The sequence below is a fragment of the Brienomyrus brachyistius genome, chromosome 10 (genome assembly GCF_023856365.1).
Source record: "Brienomyrus brachyistius isolate T26 chromosome 10, BBRACH_0.4, whole genome shotgun sequence".
Taxonomy (NCBI): domain Eukaryota; kingdom Metazoa; phylum Chordata; class Actinopteri; order Osteoglossiformes; family Mormyridae; genus Brienomyrus; species Brienomyrus brachyistius.
The window spans coordinates 21,977,799-22,001,857 of record NC_064542.1 but is presented as its reverse complement, the minus strand read 5'-3'; the positions used below and the strand labels follow the sequence as shown (position 1 = coordinate 22,001,857).

At 45.9% G+C, this 24,059-nt stretch overlaps 3 protein-coding genes across 6 annotated transcripts; 1 reads left to right on the top strand and 2 right to left on the bottom strand.

The window, feature by feature from the left end:
- Window positions 1-651: 651 nt before the first annotated feature.
- On the bottom strand, window positions 652-7,030 carry commd5 (COMM domain containing 5). 2 transcript variants are annotated; one of them, XM_049028494.1, is made up of 7 exons: window positions 6,600-7,030; window positions 5,945-6,105; window positions 5,781-5,809; window positions 5,402-5,452; window positions 4,100-4,195; window positions 3,795-3,887; window positions 652-1,432 (listed from the first exon to the last, which is right to left on the bottom strand). In XM_049028494.1, exons 1-6 carry the CDS (start codon window positions 6,739-6,741, stop codon window positions 3,797-3,799), a joined length of 570 nt encoding a protein of 189 aa, XP_048884451.1. In that variant the 5' UTR covers window positions 6,742-7,030; the 3' UTR covers window positions 652-1,432; window positions 3,795-3,796. The 2 variants fall into 2 exon arrangements, with proteins under 2 accessions (XP_048884451.1, XP_048884450.1); XM_049028493.1 differs by lacking the exon at window positions 3,795-3,887 and adding an exon at window positions 3,635-3,710 and having other exon boundaries at window positions 6,600-7,028.
- Window positions 7,031-10,377: 3,347 nt separating this feature from the next.
- On the bottom strand, window positions 10,378-16,441 carry LOC125750798 (magnesium transporter NIPA2-like). 2 transcript variants are annotated; one of them, XM_049029053.1, is made up of 6 exons: window positions 16,308-16,441; window positions 14,855-15,046; window positions 14,678-14,734; window positions 14,031-14,121; window positions 12,815-12,975; window positions 10,378-12,403 (listed from the first exon to the last, which is right to left on the bottom strand). In XM_049029053.1, exons 2-6 carry the CDS (start codon window positions 14,994-14,996, stop codon window positions 11,835-11,837), a joined length of 1,020 nt encoding a protein of 339 aa, XP_048885010.1. In that variant the 5' UTR covers window positions 14,997-15,046; window positions 16,308-16,441; the 3' UTR covers window positions 10,378-11,834. The 2 variants fall into 2 exon arrangements, with proteins under 2 accessions (XP_048885010.1, XP_048885011.1); XM_049029054.1 differs by having other exon boundaries at window positions 14,855-15,039.
- taf7 (TAF7 RNA polymerase II, TATA box binding protein (TBP)-associated factor) lies at window positions 14,432-24,021 on the top strand. Of its 2 annotated transcripts, none has more exons than XM_049029052.1 (13): window positions 14,432-14,576; window positions 16,214-16,277; window positions 16,437-16,513; window positions 16,860-16,938; window positions 17,817-17,950; window positions 20,452-20,569; window positions 20,687-20,745; window positions 21,616-21,688; window positions 21,834-21,947; window positions 22,057-22,248; window positions 23,121-23,233; window positions 23,551-23,610; window positions 23,811-24,021. In XM_049029052.1, exons 2-13 carry the CDS (start codon window positions 16,259-16,261, stop codon window positions 23,853-23,855), a joined length of 1,083 nt encoding a protein of 360 aa, XP_048885009.1. In that variant the 5' UTR covers window positions 14,432-14,576; window positions 16,214-16,258; the 3' UTR covers window positions 23,856-24,021. The 2 variants fall into 2 exon arrangements, with proteins under 2 accessions (XP_048885009.1, XP_048885008.1); XM_049029051.1 differs by lacking the exon at window positions 14,432-14,576 and adding an exon at window positions 15,762-15,882.
- The last annotated feature ends 38 nt before the right edge of the window (window positions 24,022-24,059 follow it).

Here is a 24,059-nt window from a genome sequence, read left to right as displayed (position 1 = left end):
GGCTAGCGCCGGCTGGCCCTAGGCGGCCGCGCCAGACAGCCTATATTTCACGGCATCCTTTAATATCTGCCAGGCAGGGTACGCGCTGTTCTTACACAAATCCCCAGAAAGTACACACACGTGGAGCTTAAACCCAAACGCAATAGACGCGTGATTACGCTACCGATGCGTCACCCGGAGTTTACATCATTTACTTACATCGATGCCCAGTCGTGTGTTCGGGTCTGCATCGGTACCGCCATGATTTTTAGTGCAAAAAGCTTGATTCAATCGTCCCAAGCCGTGCCACATGTAGGTCACCTCGTGTGTTTGTCATGGTCCCAATCCCGCTTTCAGACAGGATTCCGGTCCTTCCTATAACTTGAGGAAAGTGGGCCAGTGCGTCCAGCCTGTCTGGACCTGAAGAGGTTTATTGTGGACTTAGTACCGGGTCATGCGTCGACTCGATAATTACGTACAGCCCGTTACGCCGGTCTTTAAAAACCGCGTAACTACAAGGCGTGTGAATCCGACTTAAACCCACGGAGCCCACAGATAACATCTACTAGACACAGCGTGCCACAGGAAAGTGTCTGCCAGGGCCCTTTAAGCAAAAGAGCGGAATCCTGGGCGATGCATTCCAGCAATAAGACAAAGAAATGCAGAAACGAGTCATTTCAAATGTATTTAGTTAAAAGGTTTTCAAAAATGACAGTATAAAAAGTGTAAAATTATCACGATTACAGTAGAGGGCTACAAGCTTTCTTTGAAGAGATTTTACTGAAATATTATATCACTTAATTACAAATTACAAACCACTTAAATTGCTAGTGCTTCCAGAGTGAATATCATAATTTAATCAACGGAGCTGTATGGCACCAGTTAAACTGGATATTATAAAATAACAGCACAGTATCCCAGTGACCTGTACGAAAGGAAACATGTAATATCGCACAGATCCCCGTAGCCGTATCACCCGTAGGCTATGCGAGGGGGGGGGGACAATGTTTTAAAGCAAAATTTCTGCTGATGACTACAGATGCCTGCACCCCACAGACCACCCCCTCTATATATGAAGCCTATGAAATATTACATACGTTGACAATTAAAACCGAATTCAATTCAAGCAAGTAACCATCTTTTAGCCTCACGGATCCAAGCTGTAAATCAGCGAGTCACACTGAACATGTGCTCCATGTTTAGTTAGAAAGAGCAATGTCATCCTTGTTGCCAGTTCGACTTAATTTCTGCCAAGAACAGCCTAAATGTGCCAGGGCTAATATGGTGATTTATTAGTTAAGTAAGGGGGGCACGGTCCCCCATCCAGACAGAGCTAAACATCACTGGGAGGTTAGTCCTGGATCTTCAGAATACTCCTCTTCTCCAGGTCGTTCATTTCCTTCAGAATGAGGGCAACATTGTAGCGCAGGTCCTGGAACTTGGAGATGGGCACCTGGGAGGAGGTGAAAAGAGTCTGATTTGGAAAAGACAGGACCTCCCCTTTCTCGCCAAAAGGGACCCATCGGCATTCCTGATTAATCTCATAAAGGGTTTCATGAGTCAAAACACGAAATCACAAGTGCAGGAGGTAGAACGTAAATGTATACAGTATGGGAGTCGGGGTTGGACCAATCCGTTTCAGGGCCTAAAGCAAAAATCAACAAGACAACGCAGTACAACGAGAATGAGTCACAGCAAGTAATAAATGTGCAATGGGGACTCAAATAGACCAACAGATAGTAAAACACGTAACGAATAATAAAGAGAAAAAGATCAGAGTATCATCGATATAAAAGCCAGGTTCGGTGACTCAAAGGTGTCGCTCGAGTTCTCAGGAGAGCCGGGGTCTGTCTGTACTTAACCTGAACCTCTTTACCAGAAAACATCGAGCTCTAAAAATAGGTAACGTGCCAGTGAAGAAACACATGAGCAAACAGCCTATTCCCTGGAGGCTGCACTTTTATGGGCTCTTACAACGCAGCATTTGCTGAACGTTCAAAAGCCTGATGTGGTGCCGGCCGTGTGACATGGAACAGCGGTGGATCTCCGGCCAGTCAGAGCAAAGCGCAGCAGTGCACTTCAGAACATCAATATAAATTGTGAAGCGATGGTGTGTGGCTCAGCGAGTTAGGCTGTAATGCCTTTGATCAGCAAGTTGCTGGTTCAAATCCCAGGGTTGGCAGAGTGATGTCACTGCAAGGCCCCTCAGTAAGGCCCTTAACCCCCAATCATTCCAGGGACTGGTTGACCCTTTTCTCAAATGCATTTTGGTTTGGATAAAAACAACTATTAAATTCTATGTAAAGCATGGTGGTGAACATAGTCACAATGTGTCATACTGATGTAGGCCAATAAAAGCTCTGGAAGCAGCATCATTTGGGAATGGCCCAGTATGTGGCAGACCTCTAGTTACATGCCCCTGGAACGGCTGGCAAACTGGGCCACAATTTCTGGGGGCACCCAGAAATCAATGGCATAGATTCTACGTGAATACAGGGTGAAAGGATGAGATTTAGCTGAATCTCACATACAACAGTCATTTTATTAATGTTACAAGCACACGTTTAGTCCAGTGAATCAGTTCTAATTAAAAAATCTGTCATGGTGATTTTCCATTTTTAATTATTACAGCTGAAGGTTTTGACATGAACCCTTGTATTCTCCAATGAAAGACCCTGCATGTTAGAAACGGCATGTTTGTGTGTATGTACAGCTCCTGACTGGTCCGAAAGGAAGCAGATGGCTTAATGCAGCATGATCGTGAAGTCAAACAAAGGAGAAACACTTAGGAAGAACACAGTGTCCCTCAAAATCCCTCTTAAAGGGGACACTCCAGCACACTGACTTATCTGCTAGGGCCATCAGCAGTTTACAGATGTCAGTCCTGCCTCCCCTGACAGTCACGCACTCCATCTTTAGCTTTCCTCCTACAGCTTCACAATCTTCCCTTCCTGAAGCTCACATGACATAAGATCATCGGAAGGTAAGGAGCGTCATCGGAAGGTAAAGAGCGTCATCGGACGGTAAAGAGCGTCATCGGACGGTAAACAGCGTCATCGGAAGGTTCCGCAAACACACCGCTCTCCGTAAATGTGTTCTGTGCTCAGCTTGGTATAAGGCGGGTGGTGTGAGGCTCAGCAGGTTAGGGTGCCATGCCTGTGATCGGAAGGTCGTGGGTTAAAATCCCAGGGTCGGCAGAGTGATGTCACTGCAGGGGCCCAGAGAAAGGCCCTTAACAACCAATCACTGCAGGGACTGACTGGCCCTGATGTATCAATTGTATGTCATTTTTTTGCACATCCGCTATTTAGATAAAATCTAAAATGTAGATTGAAAAATGCCAAATCGAATAGAGATTGTGCCACATTTCATTTCACAATGATGCTCCAGTTTTGGTTTGCATTATAAATCTGGTGGATCCCTGTTCAGCTCCTTTTTATTCTTTTCTCAGTTGAATTATGTTTGGAGTTCAAGAAAATCTATTTTAAAAAAAGAATAAATGCATGATATTTCCAAAGTCAATGGGTAATCGTGCTAAATAATGTTGGTCTAAATACCGGATGATATTTTCCTTAATTGAGCAGCCGTACCCTGTGCTGTAATGGGAAGTCTGGGGGATCGGAACCTTCGAAGCGCAGCATGGTCGCATCATTACCTCAAACTGGTGGATCTTTCCATCTGAGAGCTTCATCCTCATCAAGATGGACGGCTGAAGGGCACGAACTAAGGAGCTTTTGGGACGGGAGATGGGTGGGGGGGCGGGGGGGGGGCATGATGAGTAAAGGATCTGTCAGTCAGGATGCAGTGCAACTCACTATCAACAAGCAGACTTCAGAGCAGGTACAGGCAGTCGCTGGCCCCTTCCAGTCTCACTGCAATCAATTTCTGGTGATCTTCTCAAACCAGCACTGGAAGGACATGCCGGAGAATCGTCATGAACACCAGCTGCATCCAGATACAGTCTGTGAGGAACGCTCCTCCATGGAGAGCCACTGTGCCTCAGGACTTTTGGGTTACTTTGTTAGCGACTAATTTACATCTGGAGTACCTGCTAAACTAATAATAGAGCCAAAAACAGCCTGGATTCCCAGCACCGCACGGGGAAGGAGGACAGGAATACCTCGTCGAAATGGCCACATCCACCCTCCACTGGAGGTCCTCGATGCTGGGCAGCCGCGGTTGTTGGTGTGTGTATGCAGCTTCCAGAGCCGTGCGCCTGGAGGAATAAACACAGCTGCTGGGTACTTTACTGACAAGGACCTGGGACAGTAGACAGCTACAGGAGATTGGGGGGGGGGGGGGGGGGCATGTGAACCAGAGTCAATATAAAGGCATTTCTCTGGGAGCCACAGAGAGCGAGAGGGGAAATAGTGGCCTTATGAGCCCCAGCGGTTGGATTCTTGTGCTGTCAATCAAGCCACTACCAATGGCTGCAAGTTGGTTGGACCAAGCAGTGATTGACAGCTCGCAATAAGCCCGCCCATCAGAGATTTAAAAGCTCGTTCGTCACTGCAGATGTCTGCCAAAACACTCTTCTGCTGGCTGAACCTGTGGGCAAATTAAAATGGGGCTTTTCACTCCCCCCAGGAAAGAGTTTTAATTCATTCCACATGCAGGGGGATAAAGTGCAACATTGACAGGTGAGATCTGGAAATGAGACGATAGAAGTAACTGAACTAGATTTCATCGGTCATCCGTAAGAACATTCTCGATGCCAGTGGCTTGATCCAGATAGCTGGGACACAAACATCTTCTCACAGTGCTTTAGAACACCCACAAAGGTGCAAACCTGAGGCGTGTTTAGCAACGGCCATAATCGGCATTACAGGATCAACATCAGGCGTGGGGCTGTGAGCCTACTTTGAGTATGACACACATCGCTTCTGGAAACTTCCAGTCACCATAAAGAGCTAAAGCCCCACATGTAAACACGGGCCACAGTATGACATCAGCATTGACAAGAAAACACGTTCAGTGGCAAATAAATGCATAGGCTGTCCTACGCTAAAGCACAGGGCCCCGGCAAACACTAGGGCCCCACCCCGCCTCCAGAAAAATCGGCAACACACGAGTGTGTCTCCTGTTGTCAGCCTAGGGCCCCCCAGATAAATGAATCCACACCAGAACGAGTCCAATAAAATCAAGTCTCAGATCATTTTCCTTCCATGTCCAGAGTCTTGGCAAAGTTGACCACTAGCCAGTTTTCACTGATATGTTAAATCTACTAGATCCTTGTGGACATTTCACCTGTACTTCTGTAAGAAACTAACATCTATTCTAAGGTGGGTGCTTACACAGAACATTAAGCAACCAGTTTTACCCATATGTACACAGAGTCACGAAGAATATTTACCAACAGCTATCAAAACTGCATTTGTTTACTGTGAAATCTGGCATTTACAGACGCTATTTCCATACAAACCTGTTTCCGAAGACAACGCTAGCAAAATCTGTAATGAACTCCTCCGATATCCTGAAAGCAGAGAGCAGCGAATCATCAAGCCCGGCCTGAGGTTAAGTGACAGCAATCTTTAATCTTTTTGACATTATCATCTTCATGCTCCTTTAACTCCATCTTTGGATATTTACATCTCAATTCCTAAGAAGAAAACATCTCTATTCATTAAAATCACCATGAAATGGTGACACCTCCACCGCAAGTGTCGATTGTACACTTAAGACAGTTTTTGTGCAGGTAATCACAGATTTAAGATGAATAAAACCCAAAACTTCACTGATAGGCCATGCTTTAAGTAATTAGAAAAGGTAATTTAAAAAAAAAAAAAGGGAAATACTGTTACCTAAGTTCCCGAAGATCGTCTTTGAAGACCTGAAATACAGAGATTTTCCAAAATAAACTTCAACAGAAGAACAATCTCACAGCAAACTTCAGCAGCACACCTGCAGGTACCTCAGCCATCCGGCAGCATTGGAGAAGAAGTGGTGCAGTTCCTCGGCCACCTACCTCCTGCTTCAGTGAAGAGGTGGGAAGTCTCAGAGCCTCCTTCAGCAGGCTATACATTCCTGCCACTATGAGACTCAGGCGGTCCTCGGGAACGTCACTGCTTTCCGCTATGGATCTCATCAGATCCCTGCAGTCCTTCCCCTCCACGGCGCTCACTACCGCTAAGGAGAATAAGGAGCGATCACGTGATCTTTCCTGCACAGAGCCACTACAGTCGGGTGCCACCTGCTGGCAGTGTCAGTACTCATCCGATGCATTTGTCTTGTGTTGCACTGGGTTTCAGACTTAAGGCATCCTCCTCTTTTTGCAATGTAAACCAATTACCTAACAGTTTTAGGGTAGGAAATGTCCCCCGTACGGACTGCATCTATAAAGTTAGCCGCAAGTGATTTTTTTATTCCTGCAAATATCTTGATACAAACATTAATCTGTGCACAATGCGTTGCAACATGCGAGCAATACACTTTCGTGCATGAAGGGACGCACACAGACTCTACCAGTGTTACCCATTATAAAGCACGTACCTTCATATAAGACCCGCGTGTGAGCAAATAAGATGCAAATATCGGCGATCAGAAGAAATGTGAAATGAGGCAGACGGAAGCGCTCGTACAACATACAAAGGCTGCATGTGATCTGCACGGCCATCACTCACCTTTCAGTATTTTCCTGAACAGCTCTTTATCGAGGTCTCTAATGTGCCTCGCCATTTCCTCGATCTCAACCGGGATCCGGCCCCCCAGGAACCCGCTGCCCTCCGCCATAACGCCCCCCTTGGCGCTCCCGGGCACGGACATGTACGCGGTGCAAATCACTCCTCGTCTTGAAAAATCCGGCCGATCCCCAAACGAGAGCAAAGGGATCCAATAACGGCTGATCAGACAGATTCCGCAGCTCGGATGCGGGAACAGGCGAGTTAGGATCCTGATCGGATCTTCAGAAGGCTCATACTAGCTGATCACACCAGAGGAAGGTAAATGTATCACTTTCTATCTTATATATCCAGTACTGTAGCCAGAGACTCCCCAGGACTGACGGCGCGGCTCCACGCTTCCGCCTTCTCACGTGACTAAGACGCAAAGCTACCGCAGGGGAGGCGTCCCCTGTAGGAGACTGTGGGAACTGACGCCGCTTTCTGCAAGGAGGCTGGATGAAAGCATAAGAGCTATCCCGAAATGCTTCTGAAATGCAACGATTTTCGAAGGTTCGACCGAAAACATCCCCTTAATGTTTTTTCCACATAAGCATAAGCTTGAAAAATAAAGTAGCGAAATATCACAATCAACGGAGGGAACCCGCCCTGGAAATGAAAATGGATCCCGGCTCACAGGGGCGTCAGAAGCGTTTTGAATGCGGGGGGTCACACTGGCATAAAACTAATATTTTTAGTCATAAAAATAAGTCCACCACAATTATTCCCATCTAAACTTCTTTTTAACCAGTAATTCAATCATGAAAGAAGTATCTGATATCCAAGTTCACCAGATCATAATTAGTGACCATGACAGTTACAGAGAATAAAAACACACCGGCAATTAAACATTGGCGATTTAATGTGTCATTACCGACCAGGAATTTATGAAATTCTTTGAAAAAGAGTGGGCATTATTTTCCAAAACAAACCACCTGCCTGACACCTCATCTTATGTTCTCTGGGAAACGGCGAAAGCTGTAATGTGAGTTAGAATAATTTCTTACTCATCATACAAGAAAAAAAGAAGAAAAAGTACTTTAAATAGAATTATAACAGAAAATAAAAGCTTAGGAGACAGACGAGTTGAGACGACTGAACTAAAAGTAAAAAAAAATAACAGACATAAAAATACAATTTCAGCTACAGAGACTATGTTTGGAGAATGTTTATCATAGTAATAAGTAAAGTACATTCCCAGCTAGCATTGGTTCGTTGGGCCGACGTCGGCTGTTGGTCGTTATGTCGATGGTCAAAAGCGGACGTCGACACAACGTCTGGCCAACATAATGGTCTACATAATGAAAATAAGATTTTTGGATATTATTGTTTGTTAGATACGCTAACTGCCTTTTAATAGGCTAATTTCCTTTTTTTCTGAATCGATGAAATACACTTGATTTCGTCCAAATTTTTCGTCGGCGTAACGTCTGGCAGACGTCTCATAGACCTTTACTCTATGTCCAAGATTGAATTTATACAGATTTCTTTTCAGATCAAGATGAACTGTACAACCTATACCTCCACAGAAAAAGTTTAAAGGATTCCATAACAATCCATTTTCTTCGTTGGTTTTATGTCCTGACAACGTCGAATATTGACTAACTCATGGTCAGTCCAGGACTTTGTCCAGACGTGCACGTTAGTAGATAAAAACGACATGTATAGCAGCACCAGCAGCCATAGTTATGTTGCGTTAGGTTGTGGGTAAGCTAAACTGAAGTAATGGGACTTCAGTCTAGATTTAACTGGGATGCCACACTATTGGGTTTAACCACAATCATGTCCTGATTATAATGGGTGTTCCCATCACCCAGGTGATGAAGATTCGGATGAAGACCTGGACACCAGCCACATTGTTTCTGAAATGTCAGCTGACAATGAGGCCGGCCCCCGCAGCACTCAACCACCAGCAACTGATGGAGAAGAAGGCTCACACAACACTCATCCAATCGACAGCGAGGACAACCACCCGACCTCAAACTCTAATGCGAAAGCCGCCAAAAAGAGTGAGTGCTGTTGAAAAACCTATGGTGTATACTTTCTACAAAGGTAGGTTTAGTGACAAATCACACATAGCTCAACAAAACATCTTCGCTGCCATGGTATGTTGGCATTAGTTCCATATTCACCACTGGGTGGCACCATTATCACACGTAGCCAAACACGGCATCCTGTCCAGCCATGGTATGTCGGCATTAGTACCATATTCACCACTGGGTGGCAGCATTATCACACGTAGCTAAACACGGCATCCTAACCAGTCACCGTATGTCAGCATAAGGTGTAGCACAGTTCATCACATCAGACCCAGGATTCAGTCACAACAGAAAGATACAGATAGCCTAATTTATTCTGCTTTGATTCTCTCTCTCTCGTCGGTCTCTCAGCACGTGGTTACTTTACCATTACTATTGATAACTGCACTGTGTCCATGTAAAGTGCAAAAGATAGGATCTATTTATGGACTAATAAGAATAAACCTAAGTGATTCAGTCCAGTAAAGTTATAGAAAGGCATACATCAATTTCTCAGCATCTTGCATAGTAAAGAATCATCATAGTTTGCCGATACATTATGTAACTGGAGGAAGCTGACCTTTGATGCTGCATCCACATGCGATTTGAATGAGAAGTTTGTATCTAAGATGTTACCCTGATCGCTTAGCTGCTGGGGGAAAATTCAGCTCCTTGGAGTAGAGTCAGGAGATTACAGCATTCCTGTCTACGGACTTGTTTCCAAACAATAGAACCTCAGTTTTCTGAGCAGTTAGTGCTAAAACGTTTTAGCCATCCAGGTCTTGACTTTGTAAAAGCAATTAGCTAAAGTGACAATATGTGTAATATCATTAGGCATAACAAAAATGTATATGTGGGTTTCGTCGGCATAGGAGTGATAATTAGCGTTATGTTTTCTCGTTATATTACCTAATGGGAGCATGTAGAGGAAAAACAATAAAGGGCCAAGTACTGATCCCTGTGGTACCCCATATTTGACAATGGAGTTCAGTGTGTCTATAAATTGGGGGCAGTGTGTAGCTAAGCCTCTGTGCCTGTGATCAGAAGGTTGTTGGTTCAAGACCAGCCTTGGCACATTTATAGGTTCTTGAGAAAGACCCTTAATCCCCCAACTTCCCTATGGGTAGTTGCCCTTCCCAGCCAGCTTGCTCTCATCTATTGAGAGGGGGAGGCATGAAAAGAGAATTTCCCCATGGGTATCAACAAAAATTATTATTATTTATTATATGTCTGTTACGGATAAAAAATACTGGAATGGATATTGAAGGGACTTTCTCTCTGATAAATGGTCTTCCTCACCAAAAAAAACTCATCTAGACAGTTCTTTTGATGTTTCAGTTTCCAGTATAATAATAACAAAATATTTAAAATTCCCTATTTCTCCTAAAGCTAAAGTGATTAATTTCAAGTTGCTTAATGACATATATCCTTTTTTTGAATTCTTAAGAATTAGATTTTTTAGATACATTTATTAAAACACCTCCTATACTGATTATATTTAATAAATAGCCTTTGTCATTTGGTAAAATATAAAATTGTATGAGAAGTGGGGCGGCATGGTGGCGCAGTGATTAGCACTGTTGCCTCACACCTCTGGGACCCGGGTTCGAGTCTCCGCCTGGGTCACATGTGTGTGGAGTTTGCATGTTCTCCCCATGTCGTCGTGGGGTTTCCTCCAGGTACTCCAGTTTCCCCCCCACAGTCCAAAAACATGCTGAGGCTAATTGGACTTGCTAAATTGCCCATAGGTGTGCATGTGTGAGTGAATGGTGTGTGAGTGTGCCCTGCGATGGGCTGGTCCCCCATCCTGGGTTGTTCCCTGCCTCGTGCCCATTGCTTCCGGGATAGGCTCCGGACCCCCCACGACCCAGTAGGATAAGCGGTTTGGAAAATGGATGGATGGGTGGATGTATGAGAAGTAAAAAGAGTGTCTAATTCATGGAACGTATCTCCATTTATTTCATAAACTGCATATTTTTTTTATTCTTGTTAAGCATTAGAAGGCTGAGTGAGCAACTATAAATGAAAATACAAGTCAGTAAAACAAGTTTCCTTTATAACATGGAAAGGGTATGTAACAGTGCATGTCTGACATCCTATGGACTGGTTGCGTGGTGATGCAAAAAATACTTGTTGACTATTTTTTAGTAAATGTTGAGTGAGTAACATGCAAATGCTGAAAATCTCAGTGTGTGCAAGAACTTTTAACTGGTAGTGTATGTATGTATATATGCATATATATTAATTAATATATGTATATTGTCACGATCCAAGCGCACGGGTAATGCGCACGGGCGAGCAATGCGGGCAGGAAGCAGGCAGGCAGGCGGAATCGGGGAAAACGGGGATTTATTGGAAGGACTAGGGACAAGAAACATCAGACGATAACTAACATCAATGACCGACCGAAAGACAGGGACTGAAATAGACAAGACCGAGCAAAATAAGGAGACACAGCTGGGTACGATCGGGGAAGCACATGTGGGTAATTAGGGGGGCGTGGCACACAGGAGGGTCGTACGAGCCGGGCATGACATATATACTTATTAATACCTATTTTATAGCAGGTAACGTAGATACGGTATTTATGTATTTTAAATAGTGCCACATACAATGCATGTAATTTCTTCAGTCTGGTTAAATGTCTTTAAGTTAACCGATCGCCTGGTATTTTCAGGCGAATTGTAGCGTTATATCTGACCTCACTTTTCTATTCCGGCCGAGTACATGCCTGCTTCTATGACCCTCGATCAGGGGTCTGCAACCCTGATCCTGGAGTGTCTTTATCCAGCAGGTCTTCTATCCTACCTGATGAGTTCCTGTGTGTATGAGATTAGATGTGATTCATCGGAGCCTAGATGAAGCCAGGTTGATCCATTCGTGATGGATGAACGGAAGAGTGGATCTGTGGAAATGCACGACGAGGCCTGAGGATAAAATAGATATTTTGAGCAGTACTCAGTCTGTGCTTTAAAAGTAGGCAGCTGAAATGCATATTCAAGGCAAACCTTTGCTGAAGGTGACAGTGGCATGTGCAGACAAGCCGCGTTTGTTTTCCTGTAAAGTGCAGCATGTAGGAAACGTCTGTCAGCACAGAAGCTGCATTGTCCTCTGCGTGAATACAATATCGCCTAGGGAGGGGCACCATATCACTCCTTCTGACTGGGGAGAATGCTACGGTTCATTCTGCCAGCGATGTGTCCTCTTGTAGCAGGGCAACGTACGTCTGGCCCCACAGCACCCCCTGGTGGCCCTGGCGGAGGAAGAGCGGCAGAGTGTCCCAGGAGAACGGTACATCCTTGAAGGCATGCAGAAGGAAGATGCCCAGGATGATGCCCAGAAAGCCACCCACGGTTCCCACGGCCCGTTCCAGCGTCATCCACAGCCACTCCTTGAAGAGGATAGCAGAGCAGGCGACGACGGCGGTGGTGAAGAACACGTAGTAGATGGGTGTCACCACAGAGGTGTTGAAGATGTCCAGCGCCTTATTCAGATAGTTTATCTGCGTGCTGATGCAAACCACGAGGCCCACCAGCAAGCTCCAGAAGAGGGGGTCTCTCAGCACGGCCTTCCCCCCAAACAGCTGCTTGATGCCGATGCCCAAGCCCTTCACACACGACACGGACAGCGAGCCGATGGCTGAGCAGATCAGGATGTACACCAGCACGTTCTTCTGGCCGTAGCGCGGGGCGACCAAGAAAATCAGCAGCAGGCTGCTGGCCACGACACCCACAGCAAACGCGATGAACCCTGCAGCGAAAAAGCACAGTGCACAAGCCGCACTGTCGCCCATCCCCATAGGACAGAACTTCAACTGCTGCTGTTTCACGCTCGTGGGAGTTTTACTTACACAAAAATGTTCTGAGGGCAGAATGAAACATGATTGGTTATCTCTCTGAACCAATCAGATTGGAGAGCAGATGGGTCCAAACAACTAGAGGAGGTGGGACCAAGTCATGTGATCCTGCCTCCTCTAGTGCTTGGACCCACCTTCTCTACAGTCTGATCATTTTTCATTCTGCCCATTTTTGTGATAAATAAATAAGGCTTCACTTCTAGATGAGCTGCGGCTGAATCACAAAATCTGGAATTTCAACCAAAAATCACCCCCTTCAGAGGCACAGTGACACTGTGAGCCCAGTGAGCGAGTGTGTGACCTACCCGGCTCCTTAAGCTTCTCAGCCAATGTGCTCAGGGACACCACCTCCTCCTCCTGCGGGGCATGAAGGACCACGACCGTGGAGCCCAGGATGCACAGCAAGCAGCCCATCTTGCCGTGAGTGTTCAGCCGCTCGTTGAGGAAGTACGAGGAGAGCACCGCACTGTGGAAGCCATGGGCACAAAGCTCAGCCTCGCAGCATGCAAACAAGAGCTTCTTGTAGTGTGTGGCTTTCTAAGTTGCAATCAGGGGATCCTTTCTACTTGCTGACATCTCGCACTACAGCGCCACCTCTTGGCCACAACACACCACGACAAATTCCATTCTTCTCCTAATTAATTCCATTAATGTTTTGTTTTCTTATTTTTTTTGTGTGGATATTGTGTTTGTGAACCACTAATGACCTTGCATAGGACAAGCAGACATAGAAAATGAATGGATGTCTGCCTGGTACTTCTCAGAATTTGTCTGCACTGTGTGCTGTCACTGCACTCCGTCTTGTTTGCACTTTATGGACCTCGATGTTACATGCACCAGAATTTACCCTAGAATCAATAAAGTTCATCTCATCTTTTCCATATGTCGCTTAACTTATCCGAGATCAAAGCCTCATCTCAGATAAGTTAATGGCGGTGAAATTTTTCAAACAGACCTGAGGAGTGGATTAGTCTAGCTGGATCCAATCATCCGAGATGACTGCGTGAGCCCACGCTGCTTGAAAAGCCATTATATATCGAGTCTAGAAAACTTACTTTTTTCACGCAATACGAGCAGGACCTTTTGTTAGAGGGGTATGATGAATTGTGTGTGTGTGTGTGTGTGTGTGTGTGTGTGTGTGTGTGTGTGTGTGTTTCCTCTTTATAGGCTAAAGGGCAGTAGTGTCTTTTAATAAATGTGACCTTTGTGTAAACCAACTGTGTCTTCATTATTGAAAATATCGGGCCACGATTCTAGCAGCTTTCCGCATCGTCTACAGTATAAAAAAAAATTCCGCTTGCAAAAAATCTCAAAGCAATGCACATTGTCTGTGTGGCTGTGAGAGCCAGACTTCGTCTAGTTTGACTTTGAATATAAGGCGCTAATGAATCTTTGAGGTACAATATTCCCCCTCGGCTAAAGCGGTATCTTTCGAAAAGAATTTCCTCTGGGAGCAATAAAGAGCACTCTGAGGAATAAAGGAGGAGGGGCACTGTCCCATCCAAAGCCGGCCTCGCTCACCTCACCAACACGCTCAAGGCTCCCAGCGGCGTCACCAGGGTGGCAGGGGCAAAGGCGTAAGCGGCGAAATTGGCCGCTTCTCCCACCCCCACTGCGAAGCAATGCAGTCATATTTAGGTGAGGACAGAAGAGCAAAGGTCGCCCGCAGGCGGGGCATTTTACAATAAACTGCCCCCCTCTTAGGCGGCTTAATGCACGATTACTTTGTGGCATGCCTGTTACGAAAATACAAGCCGCTGACGAGTTGAGCTACCTATCAAGACGTACTACCGAGCCTTTCTACGCATGTGCATTTCCCACCGTTTTGGAATTAGGGTTAGGTTTTAGGGGTTAGGGTTTGTTTGGGGTTTTAAGGGATTGGTTTTTTTTTGTTTTGTTTTTTTTGGGGGGGGTGGTTAGGGTTATCGATTAGCACTATGGTAGTCTAACTCGACAAAGTAGCTCAACTTTTCAGAACACGCCAGTGGGAGTCAACGATCAGCCCCGATCAACCAGCAAACGCACCAAAGTGCGTCCTTCCCTCCCATGTAGACAAAATATAACAATGTGAGTAAGTCTCCACGCTGCAAAATGAAAATATGCAACTGTTGAAATTTCTTCTATTGTCTGTTTGTATCAAAAACGCAGAATGAAAACACTAGACTTACTTGAAAGGAGCCCAGCCCACCATAACGACTCCTTAAGATAAGCATGTCCACCCTGTCCTGAGCAAATCGGCGCAAACAGAACCCGTTAAAACAGCGTGCAAATTCGCAGGCAGGAAATCAACATTATACTAGAAATATGTAAAGTTTCATTTTAAGCTGTCAGGTGGCCCCGAGTACCTGCTCTTGTGGATCCTTTCTGCGCCAGGCGCAGTAGCCCCTGCTTCTTCAGGATGAAACTGCTGCCGATGAAGGCGCTCGAACCGACGGCCAGACAAAGGCCGATGTAGAAGTCCAGGTGGCCGGCGGTACTCGGGTCCATCGGGGAGTCAGTCTGCTCCGCCAAGTCATGTAAGCAAACAAGCCTGGGCACTATATACGATTAATTTCAGTCCGAGAACTTGGAGCAGTTATAAAAATTGCCTATGTATATTAAAATAATAATAAAAAAATAATATATATGACTCTTATCAGACCGAGAAAATAAAAATATTTATATTTAGTTAATGAATTAAAAAAGAAACTTAATGTGAATAGTGAGCAAAAGGAACAAACTGGTCATTGTTAGGGAGGCGTTATCACGAGTCCAAGTATGCAAACCAGCTGGCCGGGGTAGGGAGCCGCATATAAAGCTCTGGTTTGTTTGTTAGCGAATGCTTAATTCCTTGCTGTAATATACGTGTGTATTTGTATTCAACGAAGGGAGACTTCAGGAACGCTTGTTACGCCCATAAATTATGGTGGTGTCACTGGAACGTCTCTGTATGACGTTATTCCCTTTTTGGAATTTTACTTGTGAAAGCAGTAATAATGTAAAAGGTGGTCACTTGACAGGCAGTGAGGTTGTTACAAACCAGTGAATAAATTTCGGTTAACTGATGCAGACTGCACGGAGTTTCGCAGTAAATGCTGGCAATTCCCATATCTGACTCATATATTCAGTTAAACTTGTTGCTTCTAAGTTCGCACGATGGGAATTTATATAATTCAGTTACATTGGGGGCTTCCATAGCCTACAACTAGGCTGATGGGGAAAAAGAGAAGCGCTGATGCGCATCCGGAGCACTAGATGGCAGCAGAGTAGCGTTTAGAATACAGTGACGCGAAGAAGAATGCATTTCCTGTTTGCGCAACCGGAAGCGTCATATTCAGCTTGCAAGGGTTTATTTAGTTAGCTAGCTAAAGGCGGGGACATTTTTCTGAAAAAGGTAAACTAGATAAACTGCTGGAAATGCTTGTATTTCATATAACCTATATTAAGTTACTTGATTCCAAACTGTGATGGTTGTTTCTGCATGGCGGGCATACTAATTACATCCCTGGTTAGCCTGTTGTCTTTACTGTTAAATGATTTCCTAGAAAAATAACTTTGGTATATGTAATATATTTATTAACACCAGCCATGTAGTTTTTTAAATTATATCTTAATTATATCCGATTCTAGATAGCATAGCTTTTCCGCTTCGATCGGCTTAAACAGTCGCTAGTTATTTGTTTAATTTAATGCTGTAGTTTTATTGAGTTTCATTGTTTTTAAAGCCGTCGGACTCCGCGCGGGGTTCCTGTGCAGAGTAAGAGACCAAAATGACGTCCAAGGCGAAAGGTAAATATTATAGTATAGATATTTCTTTACCTTCACATAGTGATGAGTTTCTTAGTGCCGCCTATACACGTTATTCGGTTATGTGGGGTGACGGTGTAAGCCGCTCTTCAGAGTCTATATCCTGCGTTATTGTCAGCTCACTGTTTCTTTCTCGTCCAGTTGGGAAGGTCGGATCAAAAAACAAGGATGATGCGCCGTATGAGCTGGAGAGTCAGTTTGTGCTGCGGCTGCCCCAGGTAGGGGCGCCGTTCGTCGACCGCAGGGACACAGTCTCACACTCAGCCTCCTGAGATTACCCCTGATCTGTGCTCCAGCACAGTAAGGAAGATGCAACCTGGCTTAGTTTCAGGTGTATTTTAAAATCATGATCCACAAATAAAACTTTAACCTTCAGATCTTTTCCATATTTTCCAGTGTCGTAATCTTGAGGATTGTTGTAATATCCAGAAGTAATTATTGTTTTATATGATGCTAACTTGGTTTTGTAGTTTGCATGACATTTGCATATTAATTTATTTGGTAAAGAACCTTAAGCCGCCTGGTTTGTCTGTGATGTGATTTCTGTTTGTCGCTTTGTTGCAGGAGTACGCTTCGACTGTTAGAAGAATTGCCCAGTCCAGTAGCATGAACATCAAAGACAGGCTCACTATAGAGCTGCATGGTGAGTGTCTTTTACACCCACTGTATTGCATAGTATATAACATTTACATAGTATATAACATTTACACAGTAAATGTTACACAATAGAGAGCACCGGCATCTGGTCACTGTTAACCCCATCAGGTTATCAGGTTCTGATAATTCATAGTGTATTCTTTAGTTTGAGTATCATGGCTGAAGTGTTTAAAACCTTCTGATCCTTTATTAATCTAACATGGGGCGGGGGGCAGACGAACACCGGCAGGATTCATGGTGTTCGTGTGTATCTTTTAATGACAGGAGTCAATATAACAACTGAACTAAACATCAGAACATTTCTTTTTATGACAATTATCCAGAAAGTGTGCAGCTTGTGTCACTGCCATCTTCACCACCCTGGGAGATGTTGTCTGCTTTTCAGGTGGTTGACGCGACATGCTTGCCGACGCACGTTCTCTGTCCCCTGGTGGGAGTGTGCTCACCTGTGCGCGCGCGCGCATGTGTCTGTGCGGCACGCTCTATAGAGAACGGGGGAGAAATGGAAACGCTCGACAGTTTAGAGACAAAAATGACGAGCTAATGTGTAAATAAGATGGATAACATAAGGGTATTTAGTTTGTTTAATAAAAGGACAATTAGACCTGTTCTATAGGAAAGGTAACCTTAAATGCCTTCTGTTGTGATCTGACGCTATATAGAAAATAAAGTTAAATAAAATTAACTTGACCTTCAAGGAGGGGTGGGAGGTGCCCTAATATAATGGTAGGGGAAACACTGAGATATATTGCACTGCTGTATACAGTGGCCTGGGGCACCTGAGACTGAACACTCTGAGTGAAATCTCAGACCCTCCCCCCATGTGCACATGTTCTGACCTCTCTCTGAAACGCGTCCTTTCAGCGGACGGTCGTCACGGCATCGTGAGAGTGGACCGCGTCCCGCTGGCCTGCAAGCTGGTCGACCTGCCTTGCATTCTGGAGTCTCTGAAAACGGTAGACAAGAAGACGTTCTACAAGACTGCCGACGTCTGCCAGGTACCACATGACGTGCATGAAGGTGCTTCCTGCGTGAGCCAATGCAGCCACGGCAGGCAGAGGGAGGCTAGAGAAGGTGTGGCAGCCAGATCATGGTGCTGCCAGAACTGGTCAAAGCCTCCGAAATGAGCCCCCCCCACACACAGCGAGCCTCACGCCACTGGTCTGTGCAGATCAGCTGCTGTGTTGGGGTACACGCCGTCTCCACTGATAAAAAGTCTGCTGAAAGTTCCACCTGAGCTTGAAGTTGCTTCAGTTTGGCTTGTAACTCTAAGGGAGTCTCTGTGAATATATGTGCTTCCCGTTCACGTTCTCTACCACTCGCCATATGGGGTTAGGTGGGGGGCAGCAATGAAATATTCATGACCCCCTTCTATCTGCTGCCTGGATCTTCATTCTGAAGCTCCTGTACTACTTAGAGCAGTTGTTTGTGTCGCGCAGTGTGTTAGACTGGTGCACCTCAGGCATTGCTGTATTAGGCTTTATTAAAGGCTGTAAGAAGGCTTGATTAAAGAAGGTTTTAATCAAATTTGTTATAGAATTTCTCATTTCCTTCCGTTTATGTGAGAGAGTGGTCTTAACGGGCTATGGGCAAAATTTCAGATGGGGGGGGGGGGGAATAGCATTGACAATTTTGAGATGAACCAGGCTTTGCTATTGACAAGGATGCACGTAACTGGTATGCAGGTTTTCACGTTTAAAAGTGATACGTGTGGCGCTCAATTTTATGTGCATTTGAGCTGCTATGACAAGAAATTACTATGCATTTTAACCTTTGTAGTACAAATTAGCTTATAAAGGTTAATGCTTGGTAATTTCTTGTCATATCAGTGCGAATGCACATAAAACGAGTATGCATTTACACCCTTTTCAACAATCCGTTGCCGCGCATAATACCTTCAAAGGTGACTGCGTACTTGCATACCAGTTATGAGCATCTTTGGTTATTGATTAGTCTTAAAAGCTTGTCCATTGTGGTGTGCAACTGCCTATTTCTAAACTTATTATCATTATTAGCACACCAGATTCACTTATTTGTCGTGCTTGCTTTTAAAAAAAATAAAACGAAATAAAAACGATCATTCTCGTTTGGCTCTCATCGGAGGCGGTCGCACTTCTTACCCTCTCCCTCCCCTTATCTTCCCTGCTTCGCTCCTCTCGTCTCGTCTAGTCTACTGTCTTATACTGTGTCTGTGAAGAGACTCTCTCAGCCCTGCTCTCCAAACTACGAAAAATTATGGATTTGATCAGCTGGTCTCTCAACGCAATTGACACCATCTTCTCGACGAGAAGCCTAGGGTCGGGGGAACCTGACTGTCCTGCAGGAACGTACGCAGCGGGCTACACGATGGACGGATGGGAGCGGTGGAGGGTCGTGTGCCTGGCAGCTCTTTCCGTGGAGGACATTGAAGACATTTACTTATTCGGAACCATGATTACAGGTATTATGCTGATTGGATTAGGCATTGCCCTGGTTTATCAAAGATTGAAGAAGACGGTGACAGCCTCTCAAAGCCCCACTAGGCTGGCCGGAATGATTGATGGAGTGGGCAGAGCTGTTAGCACTCAGACTGTGCAGATGGATCGCAAACTGGATAACATCGTGGAGAAGCTAACAGCTTTGCAAAAATTATTGGATGGCGGAGATCAGCGTGGACATTAGAGGAGCTGGAAATTTCAGCTCCCCGCATGGAAACCCAAACAACCTTATTCTATCAAGTATTTGGCTCCCCCATATCAGCACTGGCCTTGGCCAAGGCTGCTGCTGGAACTAACAACTCCCCCAGAAGAACAAGGCAGTGAGACTCTCTTGCATTCCTCTCCCCCAATCCCAAGGACTTACCCTCACCCCATCCCACGCCTCCGCCGCTTCATACCCCCAGCGTGAACAGGCGGGTCTGACCAGCGCCGTTTCTATGGCAGCAGGACCGGATGGCTGTCTGTCTCTGCTGGGTCACCTCCACACCCCCTTCCGCTACCCGTTGCAAGTCGTGTCATTTTTATGTAAGGTGTAGTGCCCATGTGCTTATGTTGCTGAGGTGTTTTTTTCGGTTCCCACAATGTACTCCCTACTGGAGTGCATTCTGGGGGGTGTTTTTTTATTCTCCTCCTCTCCCACCATGTTATCTTGTTTCTATTCTTCTCACTTCCCCTGTCTCCCGGCCGGTCTTCCCCCTACTGTGATGTCTGTGTATATGTAAGGTCGGTTGATGGCCTGCTCTTCACCGGTACTTGTGACTGGTGCCATGGTATATTGCATCAGCAATAAAGGGTTCCGATGATGATTATAATAAAACTTAAATTAATGTAGAGCTGTGACATTCTAATGACTACTGACTGCATGCTTCTGTGGTTGTGGAGGAGTGTGGGATTGGTCAACTCTATCTCAGTGTTTTAAAATTTAAATATTGCATATTTTTATTGATATTGGTCAGTTTAATTCGGATAGGAATGTCACTGTATGCCGCTCTTTATTGGTTTGTTGTTTATCTGGCGTGCAGATGCTGGTCTGCACTGTAGACGGGGACCTATACCCCCCTTTAGAAGAGCCCACTGGCAGCACAGACCCCAAGAGCAAGAAGAAGGACAAAGACAAGAAGTTTGTGTGGAACCATGGCAGTGAGTATCCATGGCCGCCGTGCCGTCGGTGAAGGGACCCGCGCCGTGCCTGGACCCCTCCGGCCCCCGAGCAGCCCCCTCCTGCATGTAACGTCGGTTGTTCTTTTCTCCGTCTAGTCACCTGCCCTTTGAAGAACACGAGGAAGAGAAGATTTCGGAAGACTGCAAAAAAAAAGGTAGATGCTTCACTCCTTGTTACAAAATACATTTCTAATTTTGCCCGAAGATAAAAGTTTTGAATGTTTAATCTACAGCTCTGGGGAAAAAAATCGAGATCACCGCAATGTTTTCTGTTTCTCAGTATGCGCACGTGTAAAAAATAACATTTCTTTGCAAACTGCAGCCTGGTTCTACCCTGCTTCTCATTGATAAAGGTCTGCTTCATTGCTTTGTGGCTCTTCAGGCCTCCTAGGAGCCTGTCACCAAATGTCCTAGCACTTCGCACCACTTAATGTTTCCCTTCCCTTTTGAAGGTCACTTGAGGTCATCCTCTGATTTATGAGGCACTGCTGGATAAGTTGGTATCTCTGGCATTATGAAGTTGCTTCTGCCCTCTACCTGGCTGGTTTTTGGTTATTACCAGTGTCTCCTGCTTCAGTGTAGTCTTCTGCCAACAGAATCAGGATTAAACTAGGATTTAAGAATGCACATTTTGTAAAAATGTAGAGTGGTCTTTTTTTTCCAGAGCTGTGTGTGAAATGATTGAAAGAACAACCAGGATTTACACACAAACATCTCCTCACTCCCTAGCCACAATATGTTTTGATGGGTATTCTGATCTGGGTGTTGGGGGGATGCAGAGAAGGGAGGGGCCAGGCTTGTCAGGCCTTTGGATAAAGCTTTTAGGGTGTGGAGGTGGCTGGATTTGCATCCCATTTTAGTTCCTAATGCGCTTCCTGGCACGGTGCCAGCTCTGCTGGGGGTGTCTGTTCGGTGGGGGGGGGGTTGCTGGCTCAGCTGCACTGGTGCTCTTTGGCTGGAGATACCAGCAGATGGGGTAATAAGTCACAACGGTGGTGAAAAATACTGCTCCCATTTTTTTGCAGTACATTGAGTCGCCAGATGTGGAGAAGGAAGTGAAGAGGCTTCTGAGCACGGATGCTGAGGCCGTCAGTGTCCGTATCCTTTACACTCGCTGCGTGTGACGTTCAGGGGTGGGGCCTGTGTGTCTCCCTCTGGACCCAGTTTATCTTAAGCTAAAAAAAACCAAGATGGCCATCTCCAGAGGCAAGTCCGTGTCTGTCTTCCTTGACCCTCCGGTCAGGATGGGAGGTGATTGCGGAGGACGAGACCAAGGAGCCAGATACTCACGGCTCTCTGGCAAACCTGGACTCCTCCCCGGGGATCTCGGGACACAAACTGCCCCATGGTTCTTCGGGTAAGCTGGGGGGAGGGGGCGCATGGGGGACAGGACTGGGGGGAGGTCTGCCTTATGGCCACGGTGGGGTGGGATACTGATCCGTGCACTTTGTCACCATCCCTCTCAGTGCAACGCGACGAGCTGCGTGAAATGTTCAATGACATCAGCAGCAGCGAAGACGAGGAGGACGAGGGAGACCGACACGAGGACGAGGACCTCAACATAATGGACACCGAGGACGACCTGGAACGACAGCTGCAGGAGAAGCTCAACGAGTCGGACGGCACCCGCGATGAGGGCGACAGCAACAGCCAGATCGGTGCGGGAGAGTGGGGGCGAGGTGGGGGGGGGGGGGTGAATGGCTGGGCGGGGGATTATGCTCGCTTAGCCATTTAGCTGGTCATTTCCGGCAAAAGCACTTCAGCGGGTCGTGTGCCTGCCGGATTGGGAGGCTTAGGAGGGTTAATGCTGATCGCCCTGCTCTGCTCTGGCTTGCGTTATGATGCCCCCTCCCTGCTTGGTCTTTGGCTGAGACCCCATGTATTGTCTCCAAGGTGCCCTTTGGTAGTTATAGGACATAAATGTGTTTGAGGAAATGTTTTTGAGACTCTGCAGGTAGGCTGCAAAATTTGCCGTGTGGTAAAATATAATTCGTGGGGGGAATTTCTGTCCTGCTTGCAAAAAAAAAATTCCTGAATTAATGTAGAGCTGTGACTTGATCTAAAACTACTGACCGCATGCTTTTGTGGTTGTGGTTTTAAAAATACCTTAAAAATACAGCATGCTGTGATATAATGTCTGGATGGTTTGATGGTATGAAAAATTAGATACTGCTCAAGCTAATTTTGTAGTTGTCAGTAATTATATTTTGATGCTATATATTTTGTCAAATGGCAGATTTTGCCCCCCCCCCCCTTAATTTTACTGCGAAATATTACAGTATACTTTATTACCCCATCTGCAGGCTTCGAATTCCAAAGCTCAGTACCACTATTCCATTAAGCAGCTTAAGCCAAAAGAATATCTGCTGTGAAAATGTCTGCCATGAGAGTCCCATAGGCCTCCATTGACCGCTGTGATGATGCCAGGCAGTCATGTCCAGTCCGGTCCGTATGAGGGAAGCCACCCCCTGGAGATGGTCTAGGAGCTGCCTGAGCTCTCCTGACCTCAGCCTTGTACTCGCACTTCCAGTGATGGAGTACCAGATGCAGATCAACAGCGTGAAGACCAAGCTGCAGGAGACGCGTGCACGCAAGAAGCAGCAGGAGGACCTGATCATGAAGGTGGAGAACCAGGCCTTGAAGGTGAGGAGCTGGAGGGCCCGGGGTGTGAGGACATCTGAGCGACACTCATGACCCCCCTCATCATACACACGCTGTCAAGGTAGCTGCTTTTGGTAGGGGGGGGGGGCACACACCCCTGACCTCTAGCCATGTTTGATCCAAGACAGAACTGACGTACTAGAGACACACGACCTGCAGCATCTCCAGAGCTCCAGCTGAGGGCCTGGAGTAGAGGCCGGTTCTTGTTCCTTTGTGGTCAGGAGTGCTGGTGCCATTTCTGCAGGATCATGGTGTCGTCGTTGATGGGCGTTTGCCCACTGTCCCTTCTGTCCTTCCAGAATCGCTTCCAGGCCATTTTAAACGAGATCATCCACCAGGAGCAGCGTGAGATGGAGCAGGTGAGATCCTTTAAATGTCCAGAGCACCGCAAGATGAATAACCCAGGGCCAGGATTTGGCCAATCACACACCACCAACTTATATTTATGAAAACCAATGTATAAAAAAAATTAATGGATAAGCTTTTTTTTTTTAATCTGCATCCACTAATTAATTCCCAGTGCTGACTATCAGTCACAGCTCATTTTCTGCTCCAACAGCTGGCCTCGTTACAAGAGCAGCTGGACTCGCTGATCGAGAAGTGACCTGCAGGGGGCAGTGCAGACGCATGGGTGGTCGGCGAGCCCCATGCCGACGTCTGGAGGCCCTGCTGCATCTGCGTGGGAGTTTTTCTGTATATAAAGCACACGGCTGTGTATCTATTTTATGTTCATTTTGTCACTTTGTTGAATAAATAGCTGTGATTGGCTACATGTGTGGTTCTGCCGTCCTTTTAAAAGCTAAACGCT